Below are 18,817 nucleotides of genomic sequence, written 5' to 3'. Positions count from 1 at the left end.
ATACACACTTTCTCTTGTCCAAATTGAGTGCTTCAATAGTCAAAATTGGTCCTCTCGAAAAGAGGAATCTCGTCCCATTGTTGGAATTTGTCACTGAGCTGCCAAATTAACACTCCCTCTCAGCTAGGGAGAAATTCCAACTGCATCACGTAGTCATCGCAATTATCTCGACATCAAATCATATCCAATGTCAAGTATGTCATCATTACTCATCTCTGCGTATCTCTTGTTATTCTTGAATCTAAAAGAAGAAGTTTACATTGGAGGGGAGCTTAAGAGACCACCCTCTATTCATCGAGGAGCCACTACTACCACTCGGAATCATCTGCCAACCGGGAGCCCAATGCTACAACCCAGGAACATCATAGATCTTATCATCAGGGAGCCCAACTCAACCTGGGACCACATCGGGGAGCTCAATCTCAACCTGAAATGACAATGAGGAAGGTCCTACAGGACACTCTCACCTCATGTCTATGATTGTGGGGAAGGTCCTATTGGACATTCTCACCCCAAGTCATCTCATAGGGAAGCAAACATCTTCCACCCTATGTCGAGCAATAAGAGTCATTGCATAGGGGAGCACATCTCAACCCATCATATTGCCCATTGATCTTCCCAACAATGACCCTCAAGGGTCATGTGGTAGAACACTTGCATCATAATCAACTTGGGTTGTACACCTCCAAGAAATCTCTCAACCTGTTGGCTAAACAGGGAGCGGTATTCCCAACAAGCCTAGCTTGTGGGTATGATGCCAATTGGGGTATACTCTACATAGACCAAGATAGGGGAGCTAACATCTCCAACCCTATGGGTGACAGATAGGGGAGCAACATCTACGACCCTATTGTCCAGAGATCCCTCAACCCTAGGAGCCCTCCATCTCAATTTTTCACCCTGGGAGCTCAGACAGGGGGGAAATGCTGGTTCAGTGTTCTCGATCAGTCCTGCTCTTTGTAGATTAGAAATATATCATCGTGCTAATATCTAGTACCGGCTTAAACAACTCATTGAAGAGTTTAATCATAATAGTAGCAGTCTCCTGTTCATGCAGGACATCAAATCAAATATAATATTAGAATAAATATATATCACAAAAAGGATACTTTATTCATCTTCCCTCTCACAGAGGCGACAACCACTAGCCTAAGCTTGTTTCGAATAACAACATTGTCTCAATATATGAAGATATCTTAGTCCCAACTATATACAAAATTCTCTGCTAATCAGATCCCATTCATTATTATCACAATGTATCCTTGTGATATCCAAACTTGCTGAAACAATTCTCCAAAGAGCTTCTTCAACCCGCCTCACAACTAGCCATGCTAGCAACATTGTACTCAACCTCAGTCGTGCTTAAAGCTTCATCCAAAAATATCATGGCAAATCTCATACTAAGGCAACACCCAGATGTGCTCATCTCATCAATAGCGATCCCAAACAACATTAGTACATCCATGCAGTGATATATCATAGGAAGAATATCTCAAAACAAAATTGATCGCCCCACGCAAGTATCTCGAAGCAATGTTCCACCAAGACTCTAGGATGAGGGGATGCTGGGAGACGCATAAGGGGGACGTGTGGGAGTACCGTCAAATTTTAGGGAAATTTGGGGGGACGGGGAGACGTCAGGGTATATAATTTTTTCAATATAGATATATATAATTCAAATTCATATTCAATAATGAAAGCATAAATATATTGATCCATACATAATTGAATTAAATAATGAATTACATTGATCCATATTCATTGTTCACACTGGTACATACATCATTCATACTCATCATTCTTCCATACATCATGAGATTCAATAATGAAATACATTGATCCATATTCATCATTCTAGAATTTACATTGATTTAAAAATTAAATTTATCATTCATCATTCTAGAATGTAAATTCATTTAAAATTTAAATTCATCATTTTGGAATCTAATTAGTACGAAGAAAAATAGACTATAGTAGATACCAATGTTATTGGAACCAAACCGGTGATCGAACCGGAAAGCCCTCTAAACCTAGAACTAGTCGAAATTGGATTGGAACTGGTAAAAAAACCAGACCAAAAAACTAGTCAACCAAAAGACCTAAAATTATCAAATTTTAAAGAAAAACATATATATTTATGTACATCCATATGAATCCAAACCGTTTATACACAAATAAGCAAAAGTTCTTATTTATATAGCATGTAATGGTGCACATACCCAAAATAGCACTGAGTGCAATCCATCTCTGACTCGAAAATACATCAACAAACAGGCCCTCGATGTCCTCTAGCATAAAAAAAAATCATGCTACAACAAATACCTACATATCATCAAAATCATTACCTATATTGGGATCTTCGTCATCAATGTCACCCTCTAAACATTAAAATAAGATAGAAAAAATGTAGCATGTCAAATCAAGATTTTATTTGTGTGATAGGTACATTTCTAGTAGGGTCATGATAGAGGAGTTCAACAACCAATGCCACTAACATCAAGGTACACAGAGGGGTTGGTGGTCTTGATTAAATACTAGTTCCATACCCTTGTACATGACAAAATCCAATGGAAACGTTGCAATCCCCTCGATCTTGAAATCCTGGAAATTTCTGAAGTCTGTTGGATTTTGAGTGAGATCTAAAACTCTACTTTCTCATTATGAAATCTAGTGAGGTCGGAACCACTCTCAAACATTCTGAGTCATTTCATGGTAATGTTAAAAATTTAAGTAAAAGGATGAAAATGAAAGATAAAGGAGAATGTCCTAGGTGACACTTGGGTGGCGAGGGATAAGTGCAAATTACTTTGGTTTTCAGTTCGTTTGGCTGCAATTTGTTTTTCGTGGAAACTTCATTGTAAAGTTACTTTCAACGAGGTTCCTCATCTCCTTTCTCTTGGGGATTTGTGGAGTTTTAAGCAAAAGTTGTCTCTACTCTTCTGAGTAGTTCACCAACCTTCTCACGGCCGTGATGTTGCGTCCCTGGCTCAAATGATGGCCCTTTTAGCTTTTTTGGACTGGGGATTTTCTGGTTCCCCCCTTGTTTGCATGATATAAGTATCTTGAACTATGTTGTACTTATTTGTTCTTTGAGGTAATATATAAAGATTTTTATTTAGAAAAAACGAATTAGAAATCTTTGGTGGACATAGGGCGGCTCTCCATCCTATAAGGGCCACTACTCCTCTGTAAATCAAGCAATTTTCTTATAATAGAAGGTATTGCCTTCCTTTGTCATCAAGCAATATTTTGAGTCTTATATATAGAGGAAGTTCTGTCTTAGACTCCGTTTAGAAGTTTGTCTTTTCATCGTACTTCTCATCTTGCTACTTCCCATTGCTCACATTAGTTCAAATTAGGCCCTAGCCAGTGCTAGAGATCCATAAGGATTACTTGGATCTCTAGGAATAGCATCAGAAAATTTCCAAGTATATGCTTTTAGGATTCTCAAGTCTCTATTCTGAATTATTGAGTCACTGCTAATGGTTTACTTTTCTCGCATGTAAGAGCAATGCTTTTGAAGCAGAGTCAGCTTCATGTTATTATCGTTGAAGTATTTCCTAGCACACTGATGGTAGTTTTCTACATCGTTTGTGTCTAACAGAAAAGAATTTGCTGCAAGGATTTATCTTTACAAAATTCCTTTATTCACAGCTTTTTTTCTTCTTTTTCATGATTATCCAATTAGAATTTAAGATTTAATAGTAATCCTATCCTGTTGAATTATCCCCTCAGCCAAAGTTTGGCATGTCTCTTAAGTTCCCTGTTTGACCTCATGTGTATTCATCTGAGAACATCTGTTGTTGCTGAAAAACAGGCGCCATTTGCAAAACTGTTGCAAGCTGGGATTTAGCATTTTGCAATTTTGAACACACTAATACATCTATCCTGCCTCTACATAGATGATCAACGGAACAAGTTGTACTTATTTCAAATCTAATATAGTATTCTTGCCAGTAATCTACATTTGCTACGTACAGGATTTGAAGGCCTTTCATATACCCATATTTTGCAAAATTGTTACTACCATGGTTAACATCTCACTCAAGGACAAACAATATTCCTTCAACATTTATAATTTCTACTGTTCTTCTGGCCTTTAGATATAAAGCCAAGAAAAAGTCTTGCATCTAATTTATATGTATTTTTACATTTTAAATAAAATTTCTTTCCTGCAGTGCTAGTTGGGCAGTTTACAAAACAAAAAAGGTACAAAACCTTTTAATAACACGCATAAAGAGTTGTGTATAGTCTGATGTTGAAATTTTTGATTATTGGAAATCACTGTTAAATATGTTATAACAGTAAATGCTGTTTACTATAAGCAGATATCAAAAAAATTATTCAATTTTTATTACATTTAAATGCGTGGTGCATGCAATATTCTGAATACTGTGTCTTCTTGATGTGCCACAAAGCATTCATACTATTCTCAAATAAAACATTGTTTAGTGCGTTTTTCTGCCTGACTTTTTTTTTGCTTTGTATTAGCAGAGAATGCTCTCCTAATGGTGGTTTTAAAAATCAATAATCTAGTGCAAAACATGGATGCAACAAATTCTCAACCTGATGAAGCTGGAAGGGATGCTAATTCATCTCAGAAACCACGAATCATTCTAGCAGCCAGCGGGAGTGTGGCAGCAATAAAATTTGGAATTCTTGCTCATTGTCTATGTCAATGGGCAGAAGTCAAAGCAGTGGTCACAAAATCTGCTTTGCATTTCATTGACAAGATGTCTCTTCCGGCTAATGTTAATCTCTACACTGATGAAAATGAATGGTCTAGCTGGAGCAAAATAGGTGATACTGTACTGCATATAGAACTCCGGCAATGGGCTGATGCTATGGTGATTGCTCCACTCTCAGCAAACACGCTTGCTAAGGTGAGCTTTATTTAATAACCAGTTCTTGCTAATTTTTGTTGTTGTTGTTGTTCTAATAGTAACCAGATCATTGTCAAATGAAGTTTTATTGATTGGGTTGTAAAACACTTGAACAAACTGCTGTTTCTTTGAGACAACATGCCACTTATATAACAGTAAATCTTACAGAATACAAATCAACTCACATCTAAGTGTAGGCATGCTAGATCTTGCTGGGATATGGTTTGAACCTTTTGGAACAAACTACTGATATTTTTTCTTCTTTTCATGTTTATTTAGATGGTACAAATGACTGTTGTTTCCATCTTGTGAAGGTTTCGAGGCTGTTACCCAGATGTTTTCCAAGGAAACTACCTGTTTTAACTTTTGAGACATTAAGCCACAAAACAGGTGTAGCGGGCCACATGGGAAGTGGGTCACATACCAGCCCATACAAAATCTTTTATTAGAACAAAATTAAATCAGTCTAGGAAAAGGAAAAATGCTTTAGATAAAAACCCAAAGGAAAAAGAATGCTTCTGTTTGTATATGCATTCTAATACATGCAATATAGACGACTATATAATACACACTGCATTAGTCTGTTTGGTCTCTGTTGGTCTTTGGATAGTCACAAGGTTCTACATTTTCAATATATACACCATGTAGTATATACTGACTATATATGGATTATATAATGGCTGAACTGTATAGATGTAAAAGGAAAAACACCATAGATAAAAGAACCAAAAGGAAAAATAATGCTTCTGTTTGTATATGCATTCTAACACATGTAATATTTACTAATACGTAAGTACACACTAAAATACTTGGTATGTATTAGATAAAAGGTTTTACATTTTCAGTATGTATGGACTATATATGGATTATAAATTTATATAATGACTGAACTATATAGATGTAGTATGTATTATATGTGTGTGTGCATATACAGCATCTGGTGGGGTGATAAAAAGATCGTGCATCTCTAGTGAACCCTAATCTAGTATAAACCTTGAATATAAATATCACATAAAGAGAGTGAACCCATGAACAAAAGAACAAGAAATATGGTGCCCTTAGGAAAAGGAATCAATCGTAATTGTATCCAAGATGATGATACAAAAGATTCATAGGGTGTGTATTTATACACAACTTTATGAGGTGGATTGCCTTCCCCCATAAGGGGGTTATGGCCCCCCACATAAATTCCTAGGTCGGTCTTAGCCACCTAGAATCATATAAGTAATGTTGACTGGGCTGGCTATTAAACCATAACTTAGTAATCCAATAACGAGGGTGCTTAGCCATAATGTCAAGTAACCACAAGTGAGAACTACCATCATTTCGTGTTAAAATTGGCAACTAGGGCCAAACTCCATGTGGGTCTACTTATTCATGGCAGCTGATATTTTTCTTGGATTCCTCTCGTCGAGAGGTGTAGGATTGATCTAAAGATCATCCGATTCCGACATGTATTCATGGAGATATGAATTTATTTGTGTTATGGGACAATTCGTCAAGGTCGGCCAGCAACCAAATTGCCCCCACTTGTGCTCAACGTTTTAGTATAAAAAGAGGTGGCTTGCTAGTCATTTGGACACACACTCTTCTTGTGATCTCTTCCTCTCCACTTGTCTTTGGGTTTTGGTGGAAGGAGTCACTAAGAGAATACGCTGCTCTAGAGAGTTTGCCCTAACTCTAGACACTAAGAAAGTCTATACGCTGCCCTAAGAGGAGTTACCCTAGCCCTACTTACAGTCAAAAGGAGAAGGCATCTACGCTGTCTTATATGCAGTCAAGATGAGGGTCTCCTAGCAGCAAGGAGGGAGTTTCTACATGCCACTCAACGCTGTCCAAAAGAAGTCTAAACGCTGTCCTAATACACAGCAAAGGAAGCTACTTTAACGCAGGCAAGGAGGCACCTTTATCTAAGCCCTAAAGGAGATCTAACTACAGCTATACCTCAGCCCTAATACGCTGTCCTAGGCCGCATTCATTAAGGGTTTGAATGCAGCAAGGGGAGGCCTTTTAGCAAGCCCTAACCGCAGTGCTAACAAGTGTTTTATGCTGCTGTTCTAAAACCCTTATCACAGGTCCAGCAATGATACTAATCCGCTGTCCTAAGAAGACTAGCCGCAGGTCTAAAAGGGAGTGTTAGACTCAGTTTAGCAGCCCTATACACAGCTGCAAGGAGGCCCCTTAATCTCAGTCTTACTGAAGCCCTAATTCGCTGTGCAAAGAAGCCTAGCAGCAGTAGTTAAAGACTGCTGTTCTAAGGCATGAATTAGGTATGTTTGAGAGCAGCTGTCTCGACATTAGAGGACTGAACGAGAAGCTGTTCGTTTGACCTGTTGAAGGAGTCTGCTACTATGGCCTAGCTGCTCTGCTAGGCTGCAACCCATAGCAAACAGCTAAGGCTGGTAATTGGATACAGTATTGTAGTGCAGCACAATGGATGCAGCATGAGTGTGATGGTGCAGCATGGTGCAGAACAGTGATGATGGACATGGTATGATGGTGCAGCATGGTGACAATGAATGCAGCACACTGTTGGATGCAGTATGGTTAATGCAACACACTGTTGGGTGCAGCATAGTGATCATGAATGGTTGCAACATGGTGCAGCATGGTGTAATGAAGTGCAGCACAGTGATGGGTGCAGCATGGTGATGGAATCACCTGTGTTCAGATCAGCTACCTCATGTGTTATCTTCTTAGTGAAGATCTCTGCTCTTATTTTGTCAAGTCAAAATGTTGACTTCTGATGTATATGTACTATCTCTCTCTCTGCTGAACTATTGAAGAACATAAGAAGAATTGATCAAGGGTTTCCCCACATTGGGGTTTGTCCCTGGCTGGCGCCACATCTTGTGTCCTCTTGTCTTGGCTTGTTTTCTGCGATTTATGTTTATGTTCTATCTGCATTTTACTATCATGCTAAATGTGATTGCTAATCTGGAATTGATATTGAGCTAATATGGAAAATTGAAGTAAATTTGCTCTCAGCATAGAACATACCTAAAATTAACATTTTGTCATCCCTTTCTTAATCTGAGCATGGGGTAACGGAGAAAGATTATAGAGTGCAAAAGGAGTGGGCATATATCCCAACTCAATAGTGAAACAATCACCAATGTAATGAAATAGAGCGGGTTTGTGATGACCAAACTCAATACAAACATGGAAGGGTTTATGAATGCCCAACCATCATCAATATACAACTGCTCCACTCCTGCGGAAATGCCACCACATAACTGAACAAAGTGTTGGACATTGGGTTCAACGCTCCCCGTGTGTTTCATGACATGGACTAACTGCCTCTCGTGGATCCTAACTCTGGCGATTGTAGCGGAGACTAATGCTTGTGGGTTTTGGTCTAACGACAATTGTGATTCCAACAAGTGGTATCAAAGCGACAGGTCTCGAGTTTGAAACTCACCCGACTCGCGCTGGGGGGAGATTGTTGGACATTGGGTTCAATGCTCCCTATGTGTTTCGTGACATGGACTAACTGCCTCTCGTGGATCCTAACTTTGGCGATTGTAGTGGAGACTAATGCCTGTGGGTTTTGGTCTAACGGCAATCATGATTCCAACACAAAGTTCGAATAAAATTTTAGAGCTTGAACAACATTGAGAACTTTGGACCTAGTAATACAACAATGGGGACACTTAGTCATAATATCAAGCAACCACACGTAAAGATTACCATCATTCCAACACTGTACACACATGTATTTATATCACTGTATCTCTATTTCCTAAAATTTGGGAGGCTTCTTTCTAAAACTGTTTCCATTTCATAAACTTTGCCCTTTCCCAGTATTATGAAACTTGGAAAACAAGGGAAGGAAACCCTTAAATTGAGGAGTATCAAGACAATTTCTGATTGCCAATTCTAAGGCCAAGGATAAAGGACCAAGGTTCATGATACTTTATGCATAATGTAATTTAACTGAATACATAAATAAAATTTCTTCATTAATCATTGCAGAAATAAAACAGTAACATACTAACAACTATAGAGACTTGTGATAATAAGTTGGTAACGACGGCAAAGTGCCCTTTAAAGGGGTAAAGGTGCTGGTTGTATCCCTTAATAGATTTACGAGTATTGAATTTTTCTATGCTTGTGCATATATCCTCTCATAGAAATCCAAAATGATGGGTCATGACTCATACCACATACAAAAGTTATGCCTGTTAAGACTATTGTTCTTTTGGGTAAAAGAAAAATATTCAATGTGGTCCAATTCTATAAAAAGTGTAAGGTAAAGAGATGAACGACCAGTGGTCATGAGAATTTAACTTTCAGGTTCAAACATATGAGATTACATCAATTATTGCATCAATTTTTCCTTGTAGTTATCCTGATGGCTATGCCATCAGGGGCTTGTGATTCTGATGGCAGCTGAAAAGATTATGAATTTGCTCCTAAAGTCATGTTAGCTCACCCTCAGTTCAATTTGGCTTATTATGGAGGCTTAGCGTGGCCTTGAGTGGCTCAGCGTGGCCGTGAGTGTCTCTGCGTCCCTTTGCATCAGCCTGCGTGTCTCCTCTGGACTGTGTCTCTCTCTGCGCTATCTCACACTGTACCTGTGTCACCTCCTCCTCAGTCATTGCCTGTTGCTGATGCCCTCCTCTTCCTCCACCCTGCAACTCTCCCTCTAAAATTGATCTCTTTTACTTGAGAATCGATTTTCCTAGAGATACTGAGTATCTATCGGTGTGTCTCCAAATGATCTTCAAGTCTTCTCTTATACTTTTCCTGTTGACGAATCAACGACCGAGATTAAGTCCCTAATCAACAGCTAAGATTAAAACAGAGTTGATCCTTGTCTCTTAGAAGCTTCTCACCCTTATTTTTATTAATACCCATTAATATTTTTATTTTCCTAAGTTTAGATTTAGGAACCCACTAAAAATATTAATTATTTTAATAACTCCTCATACGGTTGGAATTTCTCAAAACGGTTTCTGGGTCTTGGAGATCTCATGTGTCTTAGCTTCTCCTCCAAATTTCAAGGATAGAGCACATCCGATGCTATCAAAAATCAACACTTCCTCTTAGCGAGGAATGTGCTCTAACAATGCTTCACTATAGAAACATCACATTGATCTTCTTCATGAGTACCTGTGCTGATGCTTGGTCTGCTGCCTCACATCCCCTGCACTATTGCTTCCTGTACTGCTGCTCATGACACTGGCACTGGCACTGCTGCAACTGTATTGCAGCGCCCTCTCAACATGCTGCATCATGTTGCCCATAACACTGCCACTGCTAACTGCTGCACTGCAACTCCTGACACTTATCCATTTCTGCTACTGAAATGGATTCTTTACCATCCCCATCTTCTCCCTGAAATAAACAAACTTTGTTCTTCCTAGAGCCTTAGTGAGGATGTCTGCCACCTGTTCTCCTATAGGAGTGTACCTCAACTGTATTGCTCCTCGTTGGACACAGTCTCTGACAAAGTGACACCTGATATCAATGTGCTTCGACCGATCATGAAATACTGGATTCTCAGAGAGCTTGATGCAACTCTGATTATCACACATGATCTTGGTCGCTTCCATCCTTCTCCTGAATAGATTCACAAGCAATTTCCTAAGCCATATGGCTTCGCACGAAGCTGTGCTAGCTGCCATATATTTTGCTTCAGCTGAGCTCAGAGCCACAAATTTCTGTTTCCTACTACACCAAGAGGTCATTCTTGATCCAATGTTGAAACAATACCCAGTTGTACTTTTTCGATCTACTGAACTTCTAGCCCAATCTGCGTCAGTGAACCCACTCAGCGTGATGTCATTGCCTTTGGTGTACAATAGTCCATGCTCGACTATTCCTTGTATATACCTGAGAACATGTTTGGCTGCTGCCCAGTGCGCCCTCTTAGGTTCCACCATGAATTGATTGAGGGTGTTGACAGTGTAACAAATGTCTGGCCTAGTATTGACCAGATACATCAGGGACCCTATAAGCTGCCTGTACAAGGTGGGATCGATGTCTTTATCTTCTGATGCATCAATATTCTTCTAGTTGGTGATCATTGGAGTAGCCATAGGTTTACAGTCCTGCATCCTGAATCACTTCAAGATTTCTATAGCATATCTCCCTTGTCCAAGGAAAATCTCACCCTTTTGCTCCCAAACTTCCAACCCAAGGAAATAATGCATCTGTCCCAAATCCTTCATGTCGAATTCTGTGGCTAGGTTCTTCTTGCAGTCTTTGATGAGCCTGGATGATCCTGTCAGGAAGAAATTATCCACATATAACACTAGGATTAGAGGCTCATTCTCTACGACCATATAGTAGAGATTAGGGTCTACGTCACTCTTGATGAACCCCATCTTCTACAAGTAGCCATCAATTTGACCGTACCATGCTCTAGGTGCCTGTTTAAGCCCATGCAAGGCTTTCTTTAATCTGCATACATGAGATTTCTTCTCATGTGTCTCAAAACCTTCTGGCTATTCAATGTATAATTCCTTTTCTATTACCCCATTCAAGAATGCCGTCTTAACATCCATCTGATGAATCTCCCACCCCATCTGTGCCGCAAGAGATATCATGGTTCCAATAGAAGTATATGTGGCTACTGGGGCAAATGTTTTTTCGTAGTTTATCTCTTCCTTCTGAACATACCCCTTAGCCACAAACCTGGCTTTGTATTTCTCCACACTGCTGTCTGCAGCATATTTGACCTTGTAGATCCATCTCGAACCTACCACTGATCTGTCCTGAGGCCTAGGTACCACTTCCCAGACATCATTGACCATTATAGAGCTGTATTCTTCCACCATAACATCTATCCATACTTGATGCTGAACGACCTCTTGAAAACTAGAAGGTTCCCCAACCTGAGCTACTAAGACTTGGTATCTGTCTTGCTGTCTTCGCTCCCTTTTATTATTCCTGGGTGCACCAATGAAGTCCTCTGTGTCCTGTAGAATTTGTCGGAGTTTTCGGCTTGTTCTTCCACTGGTAGTAGGCACATCTATCAACTCTTCCTCTTCCTGAGATTCCTCTTGTTCTGAAGCTTTGTCTTCAGGAGAATTTCTGGTACTAGTTTCTGCTGGTCGAAGTGGTTTGACCAACGACTTGTCTTTCGACTGCTCCTCGGAAGGCATTTCTCGGGATTTCCTGAAAGCTCTGTCCTCCATGAACTTTACATCCCGCCGAACTACTACCTTCCTACTCCCTGGAAGATAGACTCTATATGCCTTAGCATTCTCGCTATATCCCACAAGATATCCTTTCTCAGCAGTTTGATCTAATTTCTTTCTCTTTTCTTTGGGTATACGGAAATACGCTAAACTCCCAAATATCTTGAAATGATTGACTTCAGGTGTCTTCCTGGTGAAGACCTTCTCCGGAGTGATTTTGCCCAATGCCCTATGTGGAGTCTTGTTCTGGACATAAACTGCCGTGTTGCATGCTTCTGCCCACAGAAATTTAGGCATATCCTAATCATACAACATTGCCCTAGCTGCTTCCATGATAGTCCTGTTTTTCCTTTTTGTTACTCCATTCTGCTCCGGATTGTAGGGCGCTGTCCACTCTCTTCTGATGGCTTCCTTAGCGCAAAAATTGGTAAAGTTGTTGTCAACATACTCTCCACCATTGTCTGAGCGCAACACTTTTATCTTCTTTCTTGTCAGATTCTCCACTAGAGCCTTGAACTCTTTGAATTGACCAAAAACCTCATCCTTGGTTTTCAGAAAGTAGATCCAAGTCTTTCTGGAATGGTCATCGATGAAGGTGACGAAGTATTCGGCACCACTAAGAGCTTTTGTGGACATTGGTCCGCAGATATTTGAGTGTATCAATCCTAGAACACTCTTAGCCCTATTGTTACTTCTGGAAAACGCTGCTTTGACATACTTGCCTAGAGCGCACCCTCTGCATACATCATCTCGTTTGGTACTTAGTTCTGGAACTCCTGATACTGTTTTCCTGAGAATTCTCAGAGCCCCATGGTGTAAGTGTCCCATCCTCTTGTGCCATAGTTCATTCAAATCTTTGTCTCCATTACTGCCTATCAGTGCCATTGGTGATTCTAGTTGCAACTTGTACAACCTGTTACTTCTGATTCCAATCTGGGCCTTCTTTTTCCAACTCAGGTGTTTGACATATACTTTCTCCTTAATGAAGAAAACGTCATAGCCCTTGTTTTGAAGTTGAGATACAGAGAGTAAGTTCATCCCCAATCCTGGCACATGTAGCACATTGGTTGCTCGAAGCCGCTCTCCTGCTTCGGTTTGAAAGACCACAGTACCTCTTCCTACTGGAGTACACTTTGCCTTATTTCCCATGGTGATCTGAAAATTCATTCTTTCTTCCTGATAATCTGAAAAACATTCTTGGATTCCTGTCATATGCCAGGAAGCTCCACTGTCTATATACCAAACCTTAGAGGAGGCAGAGCTTGCTAAGCAAGCGACTTCTTCTTCCAATCTGGAAGCTAACATAGAATAATTGTAATTCATGTCCCTTGTGCATGCTTCTGGAAATCTGCGCAAGTCCCCTTGAGTGGATGCCTCTGCATCATGCTCTTGACCCATAGTTGATTTCTCTCTTCTATTGCCGGATCTCTAGTCTGATACCATGTGAAAATTTCTAAATTGAAATTCTACTGCAACAAATGATTTATTTCACCTACTTATTATTCACAGTAAGTTATTTATGAAATCCCTTCAATAAATATTAAAATAAATTTTATTGCAGTTATCACACAATTACCCAGAGAAAATATACATGCACAAGAATCAATCACATCAACACAGTTGTTTTTGGACAATTGTCCCCGAAAAAACCCAATGTGGGAAAACCGGTGTAGCAGATGAGGGCTTTATTAATCTTCAGTAGCAATTGCTTTTAAAAGGAATGATTTTAAAGAGAAACTGAAAGAAAACACCTGAGACTTTCCCTTTGAGAATTTCTGACACTTTGGAGACCATGCTCCCACTTGTTAACGGGAAAAGTGTCTATTCAGAACGACCCTATCCCACTAAGGTGTGACAGTGACCTTAGAAACAAACAGAGAAAACTACTTTTGTATTCTTCTTTACGAACTATAAACAAAGAGGAATAGGATGAACCAACCCGTGTCTTGCGTTAGTCCTTTGATCCAATCTCTTTCTCCTTTGACAGCTTCCAGCTACCTGCTTCCTTACTTGCCTAGCTTCACCAAGTTCCTGTAAGATCACAGAAGAAGAAAACTACACAAAGACATGGATTTATATTCATAAATAGCTTAGGATCAGATTTAAGCTAAACATACAAATGTAACAAACATCAATGATACACAAGCATGTAGGAGAAACTCAAATAGTTTTATTGATATAACAAGAAGATCCAGGAGGAGTTACAACCGATGGTTCCCGATCCAGCATCAACCTCCTAGCAAAGAAGCCCTTCTTTACCTCCAACAAAGCATAAATCACCCAATACTCTGATATCTATCTCAAAACCAACAACAATTCTTTGCAATGTACAAAATTCCAGCTTCTGGATCTCTTGGATGAGGGATCCATATATAGATGTATGCAAAGAGGATGAGTCAGCTCATGAATTGATTAGTGGCTTCTCTCTGTCAGTTCTTGCTTCCACTTGGAGACTGAGAGCCTCTTACTCATCCTTGGTCGAATTCAGTGAGGCAAGTGTCATTGGAGAAGATTCTGGAAGCTTCCATTGTCTCTCCACCTCATGGAATGACTCTGCCACTTGTCATTTCCCGCTCAACGCACCCTGGTAGTGCATTTAGGTGCGTTGCAACGCACCTAGCTAGTGGACTTAGGTGCTTTGCAACGCACTTGGCTAGTGGAGCAGCGGAAATGATCCTGATTTGACTAGTTCTGAGTAGTTTCTGGTGGAGAACTTCTGGGAGAAGCTGTAATTTGTTGACCTTGTTCCTTTAGGAGTTAGAACAACACTTTTAGGGACTTAGGAGCCCATGGTTTATGGACATTTCATGCTTAGAGCTGTAAGGCACAAAAATGTCTATAACAGTTGCCCCCTAAAGTATGAGGCCGTTTATCGGGTGAAATGCTTTATTAGGAGGATCCAAAGTTCTTTCAATGCTGGGAGGAGACCTGTAATAAGATACAATACAATATATTATCTTCATACTGTTTTCATGATCTAGCTGAGGCGGGCATTCCCATGCTCAGCTTTTATAAATTCATTTTCATGTACATAGGACAGACAATCGTCTGATGGTAGACTAATGGTTTTGATAGAGCCATCATCCTTTTGGTAGGGTGATTATCTGTGCTGCAATGCTGTACATTTCAATGTCTTTATTTTCCTGAATATATATCGCAGCCCGGATGGATGAAACTAGATCCGGGGTCTTCAATCTCATCCGATCTTCACTCGAAGTACAAGTCGATCCATGTGAGAAATGTTTTGAAGTCGAACATGGAAAGACATCGCTTGATTACCAGTCAATGATGTAAACTGTTAACAAGCGCGAGAGGAATCATCGATAATGATAATGACCCTCAAGGTACTGTAGTACAATTCACGTGGTGTGAATAAAGGACTTGGCGTCGAACACCACGCAAAATCTTTCGGTCGAAGGTCATTGATGTATACCTGTCGCCGGAAGTGAGAAACTTGCCATTGAGGCATGCAAGCTTCAAAGTACTGAATGGGGTGTTCGTAGATCAACTTTTTGGATAATGAGCTGATGTCGACAAGAAGTGATCCGTCAAAGGAGGGCCTTAATGAATCCCACATCAATGACACGGAACGGAGAAAATGATTTTGATGGAGGTGAAAACGATCTGATGATATATGGTTCAGGGTGGCGGTCATGAAAGAATGAAGTATGATGTATGGTAGTGGATGGGACACAGGTGACTTCTCTGGATGACTTCTCTTGAACATGTCGGCGACACTTATGTGATGGATTGGTAGCATTTACCCTAAATGTGGATGGTATGGCGAGACCATGGCGATGTGACCGGTGAATGAAACAACCCAACCCGACTCAGGCACGGAGTGGAAGTGTCATGTTCAAGAGCGACTTGCTACCAATAAAGTTTCTTTGAGTTTTCTTCCCAATTTTTCCCCAGTGAATGAAACAACCCAACCCGACTCAGGCACGGAGTGGAAGTGTCATGTTCAAGAGCGACTTGCTACCAATAAAGTTTCTTTGAGTTTTCTTCCCAATTTTTCCCCAGTCATTGCTGACCAGTACCTCTTTATTTTTGTCAAGCTTGAGGAGGATAACATATGCTTGTTCTATAATTTGCCCTTCGGGCAAACCCATCGCTATGTTTTAACGAGCCTAGCGATAGTGAAACTCGTTCTCGTCTAAAGACAAGTTTGTCGCTATTAATCTTTTTAACGAGTCTAACGACAAAAATAACTCGGTCCTTTTCATTTTTAGAGAGTCTGAAAAGGTATGTAAAGGTAACTCCGAAATTCCTTTTTCGTCATCTAATCCCTTAAGTCCGAAAAAGTATAAAACAATACAGAAGGGATGGATTTTCGATCGTTTTAACGAGCCGAACAAAACAAGCGCTCGATCTTTTTGTGCAATAATCCCTCAGGTCCAAAAAGATTAAAATCTAGAGGAGGGATAGCACTTCCGGTCGCTTTAACGAGCTGGAAGGCCAAAACTCGGCAATCTTTTCATATTTTACGAGTCAGTTGAAAAGAGCTTAAAGAAGACTCGTCTTTTGAGGAACGAGTGATAAAATGGGTAGCAGCTGATTCCGGGTAAGGTTTGGAATTTTCCAATCACGGCAGTGTCACAAGGATGGCTAGTGAAATCACTCTTCGCAGCTGTTCCTCAAAATGGGTAAACAATCAAATGGAGGTGAATGATCGGCCAATGGAAAAGTGGAGGTGACGGTGCAAACACGACCAAGACTTTAATGGCTGAAATGTTTCATTCACGGTGGTTATTTACCGGGGGAATAGTTCATTTTTTAACGAGCTTAAACGCGAGCGGAAACACTTGCTTGGTCTTATGTTTATTTTTTAACGAGCTTGAACTATGTGCTAAAACTGCTCGATTAATCCAGTCATATGATAAGAATGTCTCATATAAAAAACGGCAACTTTTAGATTTTTGCCCCACATCCTTTTTTTATGCAAGTTAGGAAACGACTAATCCAAAAAAACAGATAAATAATCGCTCTTTGCTTGCATGCCAAAAGGTTTGCATGCCCCCAGGTATAAAACAGTGTTTCAAAGTTACCCCTCAATTTGCAGACAAAACATTTGTTCTATCAGGAGAGGCTTACCTCTTACAGGTTACCCAAAGATTGTTCTATTCACACAACAAATAAAACACTTCTTCAGCGATGTCTACCGAGATAAACAAAGGTGAGTGACGACGTCTGCCAACTCACATAACTTTGACAAGAGAATCTTATTCTAGAATAACCCCTCTTCCACCGACGGACGGGGTACAGACTAGTCATATTCTCCTGCGGAAACCTACCCTATACCCGAAGTTTTCCTGCCGAAGCAGACCAGGACACATGCCCCCTGGGTTTCAGTCATATCCCTCCGAATTACTCGCGCTCATCGGGAGGACGCACTGGGAATTGAGACATTTCTTGTGTGAAGAGACCATTTAGGGACGGTATATGACTATTTGCTATGCGTGATCCGGGAAATGAAAGCTGGTCCACGAGCTTGACCACTCTTCCTTCGTGCAGAAAACACATTACTCTAAAGAGTGAGGAGACGATGGCTCCCATGCAATAAATATAGTCTCGTCCAATGAGTAGGTTATAATCCAAGGGTCCTTGAACTACCATGACATTCATGTGAACTGTCTTCCCTCTCAATGTTATGGGCACATCGGGAAGGATCCCTAAAGGTCGACTGGTTCCTTTATCAAAGCCTGTTAGATTTCTCATCTCAGGCAAAAGCGATGGCGAACCAAGCGCTTTCCAAGCAATAGAGGAAAGGATACTCACAGAAGCCCCCTCATCTATGATGGTACCAGCCATGACCATTCTATATATTTGAACGATAATTCAGAATGGTACACTCGCTGGTAGGCGGGGTCTGCCTAGTTGATTCCAGTCGAAGGAGACAACTAGGTTGCTTGGAGGTGGGACCGAGTAGACGGCCGGGTATGGCTCTGACGAACTTCCTTCCTGCGGTAAAGGAACGGGTGGATTGCCCCCATGTTCGTCGGAGTCTGTGTTGATGAAGAGAATTTGGACGGTGTCATCCTTGTTCTCTTCAGTGACTGTATCATCCGAAGATAAAACCTCTGAAGGCAAGACCGGGTCAACTGCCGCCTTGACCTTTTGACTTTCGTCTGGTATGGATTCAGTTGGTTTATCTTCAATGATAGATGCTTCAGCCGACCACCTGAGCGGGCCAGCTGGGTTCTCAACTAGTGACGGACTCGGCAAGAGTTTTTTATATCCAGGAGGAAGTCGTAACGGTGAAACCGGACGATCATCCAAAACTCTTTTAGCTTCGTCTAAGAAGGGACAACGGTGGAGGGCATGGTCGCCTTCGCACAGTTTACAAGGAAATCTAGCTTTCCTTTTTTGTCCTGGGGCTTCACTTTCACTAGTTGACGGTGTGCTTTCAACATGATCTCCAGAGGTTGATGACACCGGATTGTGCAAACGAGGAGACCAGTCCCTTAGTATCCGGGGGATGCAAGGACAATCTCTGTGAAAGTGGTCTCCTTTGCAAATGACACATGGCGATTTAGGCCTGGTCGGTGCAGTGTGTGGATTTTCGTCGGACGACACTCGTTTTCCCCCATTCGCCTTTGGCTCCTTCTTCTTTTTCTCTTTCTTCTTCTTTCCCTTCTTCTCCTTAGGAACTTGGCTTTTAGCTTTACCAGTTCCATCAAGCGAAGAGGAAGGAGGAGAGGAAGAATTAGAGGAAGTAGAAGGCTGGTGGGTAACTCTGGACTCGTCTAATTGCTGATTCGATTGTTCAGGAATAGTGGTGTTCTG

General features: G+C 40.7%; 1 protein-coding gene across 5 annotated transcripts in view; it reads left to right on the top strand.

Annotated features, from left to right (window-relative positions):
• The window catches only part of LOC149199062 (putative phosphopantothenoylcysteine decarboxylase), a 229,101-nt gene that overhangs the window by 95,655 nt on the left and 114,629 nt on the right, over positions 1-18,817 (top strand). For 3 of the 5 annotated variants that reach the window (XM_089402267.1, XM_089402264.1, XM_089402263.1), the window contains one exon: positions 4,495-4,883. In XM_089402267.1, the coding sequence (XP_089258393.1) occupies positions 4,509-4,883 (375 nt within the window). In that variant the 5' untranslated portion in view covers positions 4,495-4,508. Of the gene's footprint in view, positions 1-4,491; positions 4,884-18,817 lie in introns of all 5 variants that reach the window. The other 2 variants (XM_089402266.1, XM_089402265.1) reach the window with 1 other exon arrangement.

Source organism: Pinus tabuliformis, chromosome 2_1 (genome assembly GCF_031772625.1).
Source record: "Pinus tabuliformis cultivar Carrire ecotype Pingquan chromosome 2_1, CPIR1, whole genome shotgun sequence".
NCBI classification, from domain to species: Eukaryota; Viridiplantae; Streptophyta; class Pinopsida; order Pinales; family Pinaceae; genus Pinus; species Pinus tabuliformis.
This window is presented reverse-complemented; position numbering and strand designations above follow the sequence as displayed.